This window comes from Pimephales promelas, chromosome 21, assembly GCF_988280905.1.
Source record: "Pimephales promelas chromosome 21, fPimPro1.hap1.1, whole genome shotgun sequence".
In the NCBI taxonomy this organism is placed as follows: domain Eukaryota; kingdom Metazoa; phylum Chordata; class Actinopteri; order Cypriniformes; family Leuciscidae; genus Pimephales; species Pimephales promelas.
Window position 1 is genome coordinate 18,611,893 of NC_142789.1, and position 17,540 is coordinate 18,629,432.

At 39.2% G+C, this 17,540-nt stretch overlaps 2 protein-coding genes across 10 annotated transcripts in view; one reads left to right on the top strand and one right to left on the bottom strand.

Moving 5' to 3' along the window:
* ppfia4 (PTPRF interacting protein alpha 4) overlaps positions 1-14,337 on the top strand; it is a 129,842-nt gene extending 115,505 nt beyond the window's left edge. For 6 of the 9 annotated variants that reach the window (XM_089125310.1, XM_039673671.2, XM_039673680.2 and 3 more), the window contains 11 exons: positions 196-277; positions 484-684; positions 5,826-5,888; positions 6,268-6,294; positions 6,961-7,136; positions 7,230-7,327; positions 7,956-8,131; positions 8,225-8,293; positions 9,274-9,454; positions 9,721-9,817; positions 12,393-14,337. In XM_089125310.1, coding sequence (XP_088981436.1) covers positions 196-277; positions 484-684; positions 5,826-5,888; positions 6,268-6,294; positions 6,961-7,136; positions 7,230-7,327; positions 7,956-8,131; positions 8,225-8,293; positions 9,274-9,454; positions 9,721-9,782 — 1,135 coding nt within the window. In that variant the 3' untranslated portion in view covers positions 9,783-9,817; positions 12,393-14,337. The remainder of the gene's footprint in view (positions 1-195; positions 278-483; positions 685-5,825; positions 5,889-6,267; positions 6,295-6,960; positions 7,137-7,229; positions 7,328-7,955; positions 8,132-8,224; positions 8,294-9,273; positions 9,455-9,720; positions 9,818-12,392) is intronic. The other 3 variants (XM_039673672.2, XM_039673674.2, XM_039673678.2) reach the window with 3 other exon arrangements.
* A 687-nt stretch (positions 14,338-15,024) lies between these two features.
* On the bottom strand, positions 15,025-17,186 carry myog (myogenin). Its single transcript, XM_039673328.2, has 3 exons — positions 16,523-17,186; positions 15,712-15,817; positions 15,025-15,578 (listed from the first exon to the last, which is right to left on the bottom strand). The coding sequence occupies exons 1-3, from the start codon at positions 17,057-17,059 to the stop codon at positions 15,460-15,462; spliced, it is 762 nt and encodes a 253-aa protein (XP_039529262.1). The 5' UTR covers positions 17,060-17,186; the 3' UTR covers positions 15,025-15,459.
* Positions 17,187-17,540: the final 354 nt, after the last annotated feature.

Genomic DNA, 17,540 nt, shown 5'->3' on the forward strand with positions numbered 1-17,540 from the left:
AGGTTTGGTGAGCATTAGAGACTTCTTAAAAAACATATAGATATCTGTTGATATCAGCCAACCTTCTCTCAAGAGATTGTACGGAACATTGGGTGGTGAAAACCCCATATGTTTGAACTACTTCACTCTATGCTGATGCAATGTCTCTGGGGTTGTATTTCCTCTCAGCTCTGACCTTTCTTTGTCTTCTATTAGGCATGAGCTACTGGAGGATGCCAGGAGGAAAGGGCTTCCTTTTGCTCAGTGGGACGGCCCCACTGTGGTCTCCTGGCTCGAGGTACAAAGACATCAGCCACCATCCCTCCCACCGCGCAGTAATGAGCACAGCACTCATGATCTTCATGATTATAATCACACAAATAAAATCAATGGGGGTGGGGGGGGGGGTTCGGATGACAATAATTAGGATAATTACTTACTCGCTCTGATGATGACAGAGATAGCAAGATGCATCTTGACGGTCTTCTCTCTGACATCCTCCAGCTGTGGGTGGGCATGCCAGCTTGGTACGTGGCAGCGTGCCGTGCCAATGTGAAGAGCGGCGCCATCATGTCGGCTCTGTCGGACACGGAGATTCAGCGAGAGATCGGCATCAGTAACCCACTGCATCGATTGAAGCTGAGACTGGCCATCCAAGAAATGGTGTCACTGACGAGTCCATCAGCTCCTCTCACCTCACGCACAGTAAGATGCCTGCTCCTAAACTGCTCATTTTCACATACAGTCTCAAACTGAAAACAATTATGATTCAAAAATTAGTCTGTGCAGATCCTTTCCTTTATCTTTGTAACAATATTGCATAAACATACTTATTACATTATTGGCTTATTGGTAATATGTGAAAGTCGGAACTGAGAGTTGCCGGTTGCAGTATAGCCTTTAATATGTCCCAATCCCATTCCCAAATCATTTCCGACTTTCTGCCAAATTTTTTTGGCATTATTTTTTATCAACATGAAACATTTTATGTAACAATTTTTTGTTTATTTTAATGTAGTTTTTGTATCATTATTTTTTTATCAACGTGAAACATTTTATGTAAAAAAAACATTTTTGTTTGAAACATATATTTTATAAAATTGTTGTTTAAATTTTAATCATGATTTTTAGCTTTTTTATTTGCTTATTGTTATAATCTTTTATATAAAAATAATTAAAAACTTTATCAAAATATAGCTGCAAGCAGCCATTACCGGGGCCAAGCGCAAGAAGCGGCAACATATGCCAAAATGGCAAGGAGTGGCAGACCAACTGCAGCAAGGAGCAATTAAGGGCATTTTGAGAGAACTTTGGGCAAATGGCTAAAAAATCACATAAACATTAACTTATAAGATGATTTAATGGGTTATCACTTTCGAACAATAGGTGGCGCAGTTACGAAATAGATGTGATGTGGTCAGAGGGAGGTGACAATGACACATGCAAAGTTTGGTGTCAAAATGTGAAGGCATTGCAGAGATAAAGCCTAAATAGTAATTTTGGCAGCATGCCTAAACTTTGATGCTGTGGTATACGAAAACGGTTTTGTCTATCATCGTGCAATTCATAACTTTTAGTCGGCACGGTCTCGAGATGATGCGATTAAATTTTCGTGAAAATCGGACAAACGGTCTAGGAGGAGTTCGAAAAAGAAGGCTTTTCAAAGAAATAAAGATGGCGGACAGGAAGTTTGGCTGATTATGCAAAACCTGATATCTATGTTTTCGGCATAACCCAAGGAATCTATTAAGATCAGTTTCATTGCAATAGGCAAATTTATTCAAAAGTTATTAGCGTTCTCAGAAATTAATTATAACTTTTGACCAACAGGTGGCGCTGTCTCAAAATCTTTTGAGTACCTTCAGGGCATGCTGCTTATGGCACACACTGAGTTTCAAAATGTTAGACCAAAGCATTTGTTTAGTATAGCATTGTATTTCACAAAACTGTATTGAAGTCAATGGGAATTTCACGTTTTGTTCTATTATAGCGCCACCAAGAGGCTCAGTCCCACAATTTTTTTTATGTGTCCTCAGAGTGACCCCATACATATGTGTGTCAATTTTGGTGCAAATATCTCAATTTACTTCCGAGTTATAAACATTTATATGAAAAAACACGTAAAAAATGACTGACACATGACTTTGTTTGAATTTTACTACCCCTTACTATCAATATTTACGCATTTGGGCATTAGCGTATAGTTAACAAGCTATGATTCCGTGTTTCTGGCGGTGGTTTCGTCTCGATCGGAACAGCGGTTTTGAAGATATCGCCAAGTGTTTTTTTCGCGCTAAATCGCTACGCTACGCCATCCGTGAGACGAAACCCGACATATTTGGTATCGTTGGACTCGGCAACGATTCAGGACCTCAAAAATATGACTCCCGTGAAAATAAGTGTACCACACCCAAAGTTATAAGCGTTTGAATAAAACAATTCACCACTAGGTGGCGCTGTTTCGAAACTTCTCAGGCTCCTTCAGGGCATCGTACTGATGACCCATACCGAGTTTCGTAACAATTCGTTCATGCGTTCAAAAAATACAGCATTTTAGCACATAATTCAAAATGGCCGACAGCCAAAATGGCCGATCTGGGAAAATTGGATATCGGTCGACTCGGCATGACGCCCTGAATCTAACGAGACCAAGTTTTTGATTTTTGGAGAAACCGTTCAGAAGTCACGACTAAAAATAGCCATTTTTCATATCTCCGGACCACTAGGTGGCGCTGCGCCGAAACGCTGCATGTAGCCTCAGGTCATGCTTGTGATGACATGTACCAAGTTTGGTCTGAATAGGATGAAGCGTTGCGGAGATACAGCCTCACGTCTGTTTTTGCAAGCGCTACGTAAAATTAGTTTGCGCGTTTTTCGAAAACGGTTATTCGAATCATCTTGAATTCCATAACTTTTTGTCAGCACTGCCTGGAGATGATCCGGTGCGATTTTGGTGAAAATCGGACAAACCGTCTAGGACGAGTTCGCAAAAGTAGGTTTTTTGGAAAATTCAAAATGGCGGACGTTTTTTTATGACGGAAAATGACGTCATAGGGTGCGATCGAATCGGCATGAGCTCAGGAACAAGAGGAAAAAAGAATTTTGTTGATAGGCCTTACGGTTCAAAAGTTATTAGCATAATAAAAGTGAAACTTTGGACAGTTGGTGGCGCTAGAGGGAATGAGTTAGAGACACCAAAATTGGTGTATTTAAAGTTGGGACTGTCCTCTATCAGAATGTCAAACCAAAACAACTTTCCCGCAAACCGGTCTATGGGCTGCCATAGACGCCCAGTCGGAAGAAGAATAATAATAATAATAATAAATATAGCTGCAAGCAGCCATTACCGGGGCCAAGCGCAAGAAGCGGCAACATATGCCAAAATGGCAAGGAGTGGCAGACCAACTGCAGCAAGGAGCAATTAAGGGCATTTTGAGAGAACTTTGGGCAAATGGCTAAAAAAATCACATAAACATTAACTTATAAGATGATTTAATGGGTTATCACTTTCGAACAATAGGTGGCGCAGTTACGAAATAGATGTGATGTGGTCAGAGGGAGGTGACAATGACACATGCAAAGTTTGGTGTCAAAATGTGAAGGCATTGCAGAGATAAAGCCTAAATAGTAATTTTGGCAGCATGCCTAAACTTTGATGCTGTGGTATACGAAAACGGTTTTGTCTATCATCGTGCAATTCATAACTTTTAGTCGGCACGGTCTGGAGATGATGCGATTAAATTTTCGTGAAAATCGGACAAACGGTCTAGGAGGAGTTCGAAAAAGAAGGTTTTTCAAAGAAATAAAGATGGCGGACAGGAAGTTTGGCTGATTATGCAAAACCTGATATCTATGTTTTCGGCATAACCCAAGGAATCTATTAAGATCAGTTTCATTGCAATAGGCAAATTTATTCAAAAGTTATTAGCGTTCTCAGAAATTAATTATAACTTTTGACCAACAGGTGGCGCTGTCTCAAAATCTTTTGAGTACATTCAGGGCATGCTGCTTATGGCACACACTGAGTTTCGTAATGTTAGACCAAAGCATTTGTTTAGTATAGCATTGTATTTCACAAAACTGTATTGAAGTCAATGGGAATTTCACGTTTTGTTCTATTATAGCGCCACCAAGAGGCTCAGTCCCACAATTTTTTTTATGTGTCCTCAGAGTGACCCCATACATATGTGTGTCAATTTTGGTGCAAATATCTCAATTTACTTCCGAGTTATAAACATTTATATGAAAAAACACGTAAAAAATGACTGACACATGACTTTGTTTGAATTTTACTACCCCTTACTATCAATATTTACGCATTTGGGCATTGGCATATAGTTAACAAGCTATGATTCCGTGTTTCTGGCGGTGGTTTCGTCTCGATCGGAACAGCGGTTTTGAAGATATCGCCAAGTGTTTTTTTCGCGCTAAATCGCTACGCTACGCCATCCGTGAGACGAAACCTGACATATTTGGTATCGTTGGACTCGGCAACGATTCAGGACCTCAAAAATATGACTCCCGTGAAAATAAGTGTACCACACCCAAAGTTATAAGCGTTTGAATAAAACAATTCACCACTAGGTGGCGCTGTTTCGAAACTTCTCAGGCTCCTTCAGGGCATCGTACTGATGACCCATAACGAGTTTCGTAACAATTCGTTCATGCGTTCAAAAAATACAGCATTTTAGCACATAATTCAAAATGGCCGACAGCCAAAATGGCCGATCTGGGAAAATTGGATATCGGTCGACTCGGCATGACGCCCTGAATCTAACGAGACCAAGTTTTTGATTTTTGGAGAAACCGTTCAGAAGTTACGAGCAAAAATAGCCATTTTTCATATCTCCGGACCACTAGGTGGCGCTGCGCCGAAACGCAGCACGTAGCCTCAGCTCATGCTTGTGATAACAAGTACCAAGTTTGGTGTGAAAACGAGTAAGCATTGCGGAGATACAACCTCACGTCTGTTTTCGCAAGCGCTACGTAAATTTTGTTTACGCGTTTATCGAAAATGGTTGTTCGAATCATCTTGAATTCCATAACTTTTTGTCAGCACTGCCTGGAGATGATCCGGTGCGATTTTGGTGAAAATCGGACAAACCGTCTAGGACGAGTTCGCAAAAGTAGGTTTTTTGGAAAATTCAAAATGGCGGCCGTTTTTTTATGACGGAAAATGACGTCATAGGGTGCGATCGAATCGGCATGAGCTCAGGAACAAGAGGAAAAAAGAATTTTGTTGATAGGCCTTACGGTTCAAAAGTTATTAGCATAATAAAAGTGAAACTTTGGACAGTTGGTGGCGCTAGAGGGAATGAGTTAGAGACACCAAAATTGGTGTATTTAAAGTTGGGACTGTCCTCTATCAGAATGTCAAACCAAAACAACTTTCCCGCAAACCGGTCTATGGGCTGCCATAGACGCCCAGTCGGAAGAAGAATAATAATAATAATAATAGGAACCGGCACAGATACAATAGGTGCCTCCGCACCTTCGGTGCTTGGCCCCTAAATATATAATATACTATATAATAATAATTGAACAACAGTTTGTGTGTAAAAAAAAAAACAATATTGAACATATTTCTATAAAAAAATATTTTGTTTTATTTCATTTAAACTTATAAATTAACAAACACTTTTGGAGATTTTGGTCTTTCCCCATTTAAACAGCTTAATATAGACATCTGTTCGCCTATTACATACATAGAACATAGTTTCCCAGGGGCGGTAGTAACATTGCTGCCAAAGTTACTTTGCTGTAAACACTCACTCGTAAAGGTGTTTATGAGGAATATGAAATGTGTGATCATTTTTATGTGTGTGTGCCTCTGTTTCTCCGTGCAGTCTTCCGGAAATGTGTGGGTGACTCACGAGGAGATGGAAAACATGGCAACCTCCACCAAAATGGTTAGTCCATCTGGGTGACTCCCTTGTGCCCGCGGTGCCATGCATATGCCACGCTTCCGCAGCCCTCACAACCCCCAGCCTGCTGCCCCTGACTCTACCCCCACCCCCCTCTGCCCTGCAATCTACCTAAAGAGTGCGCTTATTAAACCTTTTCGCATGTTTCTGTGTGATTCATGTCTCGTTGCTTTGCTAAATTAATCCATTTTTAACTGCATTTGCAATAATTGTTACCTAGTAACAAGCACTGGTGCTGTTGCTTGGTGTGCACATCATTTCCCGACTGAACTGAGCTAAGTGAGCTATTCAGCTAGAAGAGAGCATTGCTAACACTGTCTCCTCTGTGCTCTAACACGCTGTCACTCTGACCTTTGACTGACAGGAGAATGAGGAAGGAAGCTGGGCTCAGGTGAGAGAGCTGGCTGTCTTTGACCAAACAAAAGCCGTCCACTTACTCTTATTTGTGGGTTTCACTTGCCTTTCCATTAAGCATTCATTTTCAAAGTCTGTTCTTGACTTGGTTTATGGCTTAGAAAGAATGCATTATCTTCAAATGGAATGTGATTTTAAAATAATAATTTATTGGAAATTTGATGAATACAGTTATACTGTATGTGGAAGGTAAACTTTTTCAAATATGGTAGTTACGATGATATGAAATAAATAAATATCTTTTCATTATTATTTTACTATAGTGTATATTATTAAATATATAATGTATATCATAAACTATTATTATCATTCAAATTTAATCTAAGTGTATTATTATATTATGGACAATTATAAAAGTATAAAATGCTCTAACTACTGTAAATAGTTGCATATTATATTTATAAAATTAAAATAATATATAAATACTGCTATATATTGTAAATTCTGTACTAAATATTATAAATAAATATTTTATATATAAACAATTTGGTTTATTATATAGTTATTTACTGTATACATGCATATTGTATATCAATTTAATAAAAGTATTTGCTCTATGTGAAATCTAATTAAAATGACTGTTTAAACAAACTAAATCCGGTTGTCAGAGGCACAGCAGAATAATTTATCTTTTCTTTCTCAGACGTTAGCATATGGTGACATGAACCATGAGTGGATTGGGAACGAGTGGCTGCCAAGTCTCGGACTGCCTCAGTACCGCAGCTACTTCATGGAGTGTTTGGTGGACGCTCGTATGCTGGACCACCTTACTAAGAAAGACCTGCGGACACATCTCAAGATGGTGGACAGCTTCCACCGGTAAACTATCGCAGTGATTGCTCATTTTTAACAACCGCAGTGTGAAGTAGACTTTACATACAATACGTTTATACGTTCATTATATCCTTACAGGGCTAGTTTGCACTATGGCATCATGTGTTTAAAAAGGCTGAACTATGACAGGAAGGAGTTGGAGCGAAGAAGAGAGAATTTCCAACATGACATCAAAGGTACGAGAGAATTATCATTGCACTCTCTGGATTCATTACTTCTACCTTATGAAGGGAAGAGCACTATCTAGTGGCCGTACCTGTTATTTGCATTTCGGTGGCAGGAATGTGAGAGGTCAACAGCTGAGCTTTTTAGTGTCAAATCCATTTAAAGGGACGGCGCCCGGCTGAACTTCAGCATAACACATGAACTTGACACAGCTGTCACAGCTTTTTAAAATCTTTCATCTTCATAGCTAAAGACACACGCACCAACTGCTTAAGACACACACACTTTACGCACAGGATTGAACAAACAGAAAGCAGGCTAGCCAGCTGTGCAAAATGATCCCACTCCACATATACGATTACCTAAACACAGATATTTCCAGTACAGTTGTAAACACAGCCCCCTTCGAAGATTTGCTTTGTTAATGTTTGCTGCATGGGTTAGAGGTGGTCTGACCGAAATCGTTTTATATCACGATAACCGGATATTCTTGTTGTTGTTGTAAATTCAACAATTTTACATGTTTTATAATATGGCTTTATAATGCAAGTAATATGAGTCAGTTTAATGTAAAACAAATGATGTTTTTTTGTATCTAGCAAAGGTAATAGCAAATGCATGTACCGCTGTCTGTTCCAGATACCCTGGTGTGGACCAATGATCACGTGATGCAGTGGATTCAGAACATCGGTCTGAAGGAATACTGTAATAACCTGCTGGAATGTGGCGTGCATGGAGCTCTCATTGCTCTAGATGAGACATTTGACTTCAGCAGCTTGGCCCTCATTCTACAGATCCCCATGCAAAACACCCAGGTGAGGACTGCACAGATCTTCTAACATATAAAACTCACTTATGTGATGTGGTGGTTAAGCATACTGAGGGTCTTTACAAAATCTGTCTTCCAGGCCAGGCAGATTCTGGAGAGGGAGTTCAATAACCTATTAGCATTGGGAACTGACCGGCGCCTGGAAGAGGTGGGTGATGGTTCGGATTCTGGTTGGATTTCAGCCTACAATCATGACCCATTTGCAATGGAGCTGGGAATGCACTGTTGTCCACTTGGGTTTGTTTTCTTATAAAGTTAAAAGCATGTAACACAAAATATTGTCATGGTAATACATTATGGTTTTTCTTTTGTTTTAACTGCGTTGTTTTTAATGGGGAATAATGATTGCAAAATTTAGAGCTAAGAACAACACTCATAATTTATCTGTTACTTAGTCAGCGCTGGTCTGGATGGAGTAATCACAATTATTTTTGATTACATGATAAGGAATCTTATTTATTCATTTTATAGAAATCATGGGGGTGGATATATTTTTATTTATATGTCAAGTACCAATCATTTTATTTAATATGTTTAAATATATATATATATATATATATATATATATATATATTATTCATTTTTGATTAATTTTATCGGTGTAACAGCTTTTTTTAAGTGAAACAGAAACATAAAATTATTTATATATATATATATATATATATATAAAATACATTTTTCTTTTTTTCTTTTTTTCTGTGTAACAGCTTTTTCAAAATGAAACAAACTAGAATTTTTTTATTGTATACGTATGACAACTTTTTCTAAAGATAATAATATAAAGATAAAGACATCTTTTTCTAAAGATAATAATATAAAGAAAATAAATGCATATGTTAATTATAAAAAATGCGAAATACTATGAAATGTGATTTTAAAATGTCAGATAGTTGCTTTTACATTTGTGAGCTGGGAGTGCATGTCTGCAGAAATAGCCAGGATTGCTCTGCTCATCATTAACGTAGACATTTCTTCACCATATATTGAGAAAATTAGCTGGAGCTTCTATATCGTTGTGCTGTCATATTCATTCTCTGTTGCCATATTTGAAATAATACGAATGTGTGTGCAGTCATGCTTTTGAACAAGATCTGAACCCAGTTGTTGTGATGTCATCCTTCTCATCAGAGTGATGACAAGTCATTCCGAAGGTCTCCGTCGTGGCGTAAGCGCTTCAGGCCGAGGGACGGCCAGGGTCTTGGTATGTTGCCGGGATCCATAGAGACTCTTCCCGCTAGCTTCCGCCTCAACACCATGTCCATTCCCGCCTCTATGGCTGCTGTGCCCAGGAGACAGCTGCAACCAGAAGGTAGAAAGGGGGGCAGGGTGTTTTACAATGGGGAAAAGAGTTCGGCATTGCCATTAGCACGTTGCTCTTTAATGGTTGCTGTACTGTACTAACAATTAGTGCCTTCTCTAACTCTTTTACAGTATATCTTATGATACTAATTGCAAAACATGAATACGTATTGACTGTGAAAGCATGTGTTATAGGTAACTAATATGAATGGCACAGGTCGGGGTCACAGTTTATGTCATTGCATGTTTTCTCCCCTCTGTGTCTCTGTGGTTCAGCAGCCGGTCCCCCGGCCCCGCAGAGACTAGACCCCTCAGCTGTCAGGACTTACTCCTGCTAACTTGCTTTTACTAACCACTGCACTTACACTAACAGGTAAGGTGTTCACTTCAGCCTCTCGTCTATAAACTCTGATGGCTCAGTAAGAGATCTTTAACACCATCTTCTAACCAGACGCGCTGCGATTCAAGCGTCATGCAGTCTGTCCACACCAATTGTTTGTTTGCATTGAGTTCAAACTTTGAACGTTCTTGTTTCCTGAAAAAAAAAAAAACGTCTCAGAAAAATAGAAACCGTTTTTAAAATATAATTGTTTAGTACCGCCGTTGCAGCTGGATAGGATAAAAACTCTGATAAAAATGGAAAAGAAACTTATCGTCTTCGCATCTGGTTAGGTAATGATACTCAGATTTGTTGCTTCTCTTTTTTTCTTCTGCTTTTTGTACATGAATGGTCAGTTGAGTTTCTTTTCAAGGGTTTTAATTGCAAAGTAGCGTAAGCTTCTATTAAACAGAATTGAATGAAAGTTCATATAATCCTTTCGACACTCCTAGGAACCACCTAGCAACCAATCAGAACACATTAGCAACTGCATAACAACACACTGACATCTTTATATGAAGATTGCAATGGATTTTTGCGCTCGGTTATTTATTCATTTTCAATGTCCTTTCATTGATATTTATTCAGTCTCATGGATTATATGAGACTGAATAAAAATCATCTGAACTATTAACATTTTCTGTCTTTACATGATTTAATCAAGTATATATTTAATTTGTGTTATGATGTATTAAAATGTGTCACATTTGATAATTATTAAGTATTGTTCTGGGTTTGATACAAGTTAAGCTCAATTGTCAGAACTTGTAGCGTAATGTTGGAAAACTATTTCAAAGCAGATGTTGCAGTTAGAGTAAGGGGCCGTTCACAGAACACTTGTTCTTGTTTTTCAATGTTAACCTGCTCTAGACAGATGTGTTTGACTGTTGCGCTCACGTCTCACATCTTTCTCGCTCATAGCAAGCCATTCTAAAATGCAGCACTCAAGTTAAAAGAGTTTCAACCTTTAAAAGAGCTTTTTTTTTTTCATTCCACTGCTTGGCATCTTGCATTTTTTTGTCCGACACTAAAAAACGCATATTTGCACTCCACTGCATTGCTTAACCATTGGGTTTCTATGTAAACATACACACATTGACTATTTGATGTTGTGCTTGCGTCTTTTGTTGAAAAAAAAAAAGTTGTTACATGAAAAAATGCCTCTCTAGATCCTGTATCATTACATTGCTCTCCATCTGGCATTTTTAAACACAAAAATATGCTTTATCTGAATGACCCCTAACACACTTAGGGGCAATTCATACACACTGTATTTTTGCATTTTGTGTGACCATTGCACTTAGGTCTTGTATTGTTTGTTGCATCTTCCATTATGACACATCATTTAAAGGGGTGATGAACTGAGAAATCAAATTTTCCTTGAGCTTTTGACATCTAAGTGGTCATCATATTATAAGAATATCCTTTAAGTTTCAGAACTGAAAACGTCCTTGTTAGTCCAATAAAAGCTTTTATCTACACCAAGCTCAGCAAGCGACTCGTTTTTCAAAGTGGGGAAATATGACGTCAAAGAGGATAAAACACCACCCCCGCAGAAGAAGATCAACTTCTACTTCAACGCAGCCGGTTTAACCCCGCCCACCGATTCGCGCATTACACGCATAGCTAAATTACATTGGCCTACCTCGTGATGACAAACCAAATCAGCTATCGAGCAATACAAAATATTGTGCAGTGCCTGGTTGTGGAAGAAGACAGTCACTGCATATGCTTCCTCTGGATTCCAATAGGAATGCATGGTTAAACTTTATTTGACGTTCCAGCTGATAAGGATAAAACATTGTCCAATTGTTCGCTTCATTTCACTGAAGATTGTTTTGTAAACAAGACTGGATTTGCAGACCGATTAAGATTAAAAAAAACATGCTGTGCCTTCTATATTGGATCTGACAGGAATGGTGCAACACACGGACTCTGGGTCGAACATTTATGGGCGAATCATTCCGATTAACATTGGATGTTTTCAAAACAATTTCCCCCGTGTGCATCGATGAGTGAGTTGAAACTCATTATAATATGCAAAACTGTTATCCACTCACAGCAGTGGGCGTTTACTTCCAAGTCTTCAGTCAAGACGACCATAAAAACCTAGCGTTTTTGTGCTAGGCTCAAAACTAGGGTAGAAAATAGCCTTTTACTTATTCATTTTGATGATTTTGAATGTAAAAACGAAGCGAACATCATAAGTTGACCTCAGAAAAACAATATAATAAAATTTAAAAAGCCAGTTCATAACCCCTTTAAAATACTAGGTTGCCGAGTTGAAAGCCCAAACTTTAAAAAACGCCTTTTTTATTCCACTGCCCTCCATCTCACTCTTATAAATGCATGCGTTCTGTGTGTGTAACCCCTTACAAAGGAACACACAAAAGCTAAATGTTAAGTTAATTAATTTTGCGTGATTTATTCCATAAAATAATTTCTATTTACTTGCCCTTGATATGATAATTTGTAGGTATACTGACTGCAGTTTTATGCCCTGACATGCTCGAACCGGGAACAATTTTGATGATTTCTTGTGATTTGTATCCTCTCATTTCCCTGCCAGTGCATTCCCACTACCTGTACGGACACATGCTTGCGGCCTTTCGACAATGAAATATGCCAAAATCTGGGGACACCTTGAAAAGATGAGGGAAGGGTTAACCTCCACCCCTCCCGTCCTGAACCACTCCAGAGCTTTCTTGGACACCATGCAATAGAGGGGGACAGAAAGACGAATTTTGAACTCTCGAGCGCATGGAACGCATTGCAGCCGCAAAGGAGAAATCTCGTCATATCAGTCGTTTCCCAGTAATCCTGGTTATATAGTCTTTGTGGTGGTCGTACTTAACTGGTGTACTTGGCCCTGTAGTCTGTCAGTGCTAGTCTGCTCCTTTGGGTGTGCCATTGGCATTTTACTGTATAAGGCTTTCTTCCCTTTGGTTATGCAAATTATTAATCAATGTCTATGTATATATGAAAAACAGAAAATTATGCGATTATGTTTTTTATGGAAATATATATATCAGACTTGTATATCGAGATGAATATATCATTATTATATGAGTTTTAAAGTCTCAGTTGTGACTGTTTCCTGTCGGTTAGACAGCTCCGTCTGCTATAAAGGGTGTTACACTTGTAGTCGGTGTTGACTGAAGAAACGTGCGTTTGTGTTCACATCAGCAGTGCTTATCCACGTAGAGTTTCTGTCCACACACTTCCGGGACATCGAGATCGTATGAAGCCATGATGCTAAATATTGTCAAGCATCAGGGAAAGCAATTGACTTCAGTTCACTTAGCATCAGGAGAGGAGAGGGGAAAAAAATGTGATCTCTTTTGGTGCCGTCACTTGAAATTGAACCACTATGGGAGCAAATGATTCTTGAGCAACATACCTACCAAACAAGTTATGAGTGCGTTGGGCATTTCTTCTTTTTTTTAAGACAATATTTTCTGTATAAGTCACAGGATGTATCGTGCTATTGTGGCAGCTACTGTACTGTGTGTGAAAACGTGTGTATGTGTATTTTAAGTGTTACACAATGCTGACAAATCATGTTCTTACTTTAAGAAGTGCTCTCTATTAAAAAAAAAAACGATTAATATAAGTGACTGTTTTTTCATTTTATACGCAAAAAAACCCCATCTTTGAAATGAATGATCCTGTTTGTGCTGTGTGGGTCACTGTTGGCATTGGGGCGTCCGGTGGAGCATGCATGCCACTAAACTTGACAATCACTGTAGCATCTATTGCCTCTCTTACTCACTCTCAATCGTCATTACCACAGATCTAAAGAATATATCACCACGCAAACACTTGAACTTGAAATCCCGTGGTGTGCTGCTCTTTTTTTTAAGCCTCGGTCTGCCAATTGTGCCTAGCCTCTCACAGCCAGTTTAGTTGTTTCTGTTTCATTTATAATAATGTCTCTTAAATGTTCAGCACGCTCGTTGAACATCGATTTGATCCTTTAGTGGCTTGCTAAAAAAAAATGCCTTGACTAGGACCAAGCTTTAGTACAATGCCGAGACGTTTCCCTGATGCGACAGTGGTGGAGTAACTGAAGCCTCTTGCTTTGCAGCGTGTTCTCCTGTGATGGTCATTTTTACGCTAATTTGTTTCTGTAGCTCTTGACAGTAATGTGAACTGTAAACAGGTGCAGGTCTCTCTCTCTCTCTCTCTCTCTCTCTCTCTCTCTCTCTCTCTCTCTCTCTCTCCCTTGCTCACTAGCTCTCTCACAAACTCGTTCTCTTTTGTGTGCATGTAAGGTTTAATGTGTGTGTAAATAGATGATTTATGTATATAATTCTGTATAGAATAGATGCAGATTCCACATAACGCATGTGGTTGAACAAGTGAGATTTTTTCTTTTATTGTGATGTTTGTTTGTATAGTATGTGTCAGATACTGTTTGAGTTTTTTTTTTTCACTTTAAAATGTAAAAATCTGTCACAAATAATTATATATGAATATATAAAATAAATATTTACCTTATGTATTATAAATCATTTATTGGATTTTTGGGTTGTTGTTGTTGGTTTTTTTTTTGCACACAAGCCTAAACAAAAGCATATTTTAGAGATAAATGGTAATGCTGGGAAAGTACTTAAAGCTACACTGTGTGATTTTTACCCCCATCTAGCAGTGAAAATGTTAATGACCATCCAGTGAATATTAGTTTCTGTTCCTCTCAATTCCGATTTCGTTTTAACTCCTACGGTGGCCAATGTAGTCCAAGATTAACATGGCTTCCAGTTCGACCTCGTCCATGAGTGTTAAATCAAACGTAAACGCGAAAGGCGAAGCTTGAATTAACGGGTATGTCCCTCTTAGGCTAATGTACTTTCAAGATAGAAGGGCAACATGGCGACTGACATTAGAACCCCTTACCCGTATATTTTCAATGGCATATTATACACTCACGAGAATACTTTATTACTTGAACGAAGTAAATATACATTAATGAGCACATATATTTTTTGAAAGAACTAATTGTTTTTAGCTAAGAATAAACTAAAATAATTACACAGTGTAGCTTTAATATTTTTTTTTTTATAATTTCTTTTTCCTTTAGGGGACAGGGAATGAAATGAATATTTACAAATACACAACAATCTTTATTATAAAAGTCCAAATAAGTTATTCCAAACACACAGGAAAAAATACAAAATAAAATAACAAAACCACTCTGTAGAAAATAGGAACATATTTACATAACTGGCATTCGGAACTAGTTTAAATTAAGCAGAAATTGGTCAAAACCAGATGTAAAACATTGGACCCACAAATGTTTCTTTTTTGTTGGTAAGCATAAAGCACACACAAACAGAGTGAAAAAATAAAGGAATCAAGAGGAAAAAAAAGGACAAATTATGAAAATATGATTTGCCCAGCCTGGCTGTCTTAAGTTTCGGCAGGAATTAGGCTGATCTGAAATTCGTTCTTATTCCCACAGAGATAAGAAACACTTGGAAATATAATCACATGTACCTCAAGATTTGTCTGGAAATTAAGCCCCCGAGGCTTTTATGACTTTTAAAAGGTTCTTCATTCGCCTTGGGTGTCATAGATAGTGCTGTTATGGTCGTTGAAAGGTGATCTGAACATAACGGTAGGGTCAGCCTCCTCATTTATTTGCTTATGTCCACTGAATAGGGCACGGGAGTCACCTCTGTTCCTGTAATGCTGTCCACAATAGAGGTCAGAGACCTCAGGTTGGTCTGCTCTGGGGAATCGTCATTCAGGAGATCTGAGGAAAATGTCACTGTCACATGTTTGCCAGGCAAGTCGTTCAAACCTCACATTTAAATGTAAAATTCATTATTTTGATCCTTCATGTTTGTCATCAGGTTAGTTGGTGTACGTAGGTGTGGTGGTCTTACCCTCGTGGGTGGAGCTGTAGACGGGGACGCAGTGCTCCGATGCGCTGCTCCACTCTGGGCTGCTAGAGCAGGTGCTGCCAGAGCCCTGCTCGCTGGAGGACGACACCTGTTACACGCAAACACACACACTACTGTCAGTCACACCCGACCACAGGACCCCCAACAGCCTCACAACCATCAGAAACAAGCGCTGATCTCAGCAATCATCGTCTTTTACACACTTGATTAAACATTTTATATAGGCGTGTTCGTGCTTTTACAAATTGAAACATGCAAACTACTAATTTAAATTTTTTTTACTGTTTAATTGACGTAAAATTTCATTTAAAATGCATTTTTTACAATTAAATTTAGACAACTTTTATTTTAATTTGAATTTCTCTGCGGTTTTTTTGGAATCCATTTTGCATTCAAGGCTTTATTTAGTCTTCAATTTAAAATTGTATTCATTTATATCATTTTTATTTAAATAAAAAATGTAATATTTATTTTTTGCAATGCATGCTGCATTTAAGGCTGCATTTAGCCTTCAATTTAAAATACAAATAGCATGTATCGCCATCTTCAATTAATGAATGAATGCACTTGCACAATTTCTTTTACACAATAGAGTTCGATAATCAAATACCCACAAAACTGTGCAATGTCAAAACAGTGTCCACTGAATTGACATGAAGCACTTTCCAATAACATGCTTTGAGAACAAAAATTTTAAGTGCAGGTTTTGGAAGTACGGTCCTGTTTGACAACATCTACGTTTATTGATAAATCCCACCATACACCTGGCCCTGTTCCCCCAAGCTTCACTCACCCCTTGAGGAGCTGCGGCTCTATAATGCAAGTTTCCCTGCTCATGTTCCTGCTGGTTGAGGGAGCTGACCAACGCTTGCAGTCTCTCGATGTACTGGATGGCGCTGCGCAGGATTTCCACCTTTGGCAGCCTCTGGTTGGGATTCATAAGCGTGCTCCTTTTAAGAGCCTCGAAGGCCTCGTTGACTTTCTTCAACCTCCTCTTCTCCCTCAAAGTGGCGGCTTTCCGTCGATCCATTGTCACTGACTTGCGCTTGCACACCTTGCAGGCCCAAGGCAGACACTGACCCGGACAGTGCTGCTGCTCCTGGTGAGGAGACATGGACAAACCGAGGCTAGATGATGGAGACGGTTTGTCCTCCAATCCCACTCCGTTGGACAGCATCCTTCCGTCTCCACACAAGCCCATCATGGAGCTTCTATCCTGATATCCCGCTTGGTCGAAGCCTCCTGTCAGCCTGGATTGGAAGAAGTTATCGCCGCCTTCGTAAAAACGCTGGTCTGCGAAGAAGTAGGGGTTGGTCTCGAAAAGCTCCATGTCTCGCTGGAATTAGAGTCCACCGGCTCTGCTGTGTCTTCTCTGAAAGCGTTATAGGTCCTTTACGGTCCTTGCGAGCGTGTGTGGGTGGGTGTAACCCTCGGAGCTGAGCTCGTGCTGAAGAAGATCTGTGGACGACAACTGCTCCACACCAACTGCAGTGGTGGCATTTAAACTCTCTGCCTGGTGTTAGATCAGTAGGTTAAATATAGCAAGGGCTCGAAAGAAACCTGACCCTGCGTTTAGCTGTTGCCACACATCTAAACTTTACATCTCTTTTCATTCCCCAATCTTCTGGGGATTTGGGACCGGTTTGCTTCAAGAACGGCGTCAGGCCACTGTTGAAAGTGCAGGAACATGATCTGGGGGCTGTGGAAATCAAACAGACTGCAGCAGATATGAAAGATCCACAATGGCTCATTAATTAGCCGATCTACATTCTTGTCGGACAATATCACCTCGTCTCTAAAGCAGAAGAATG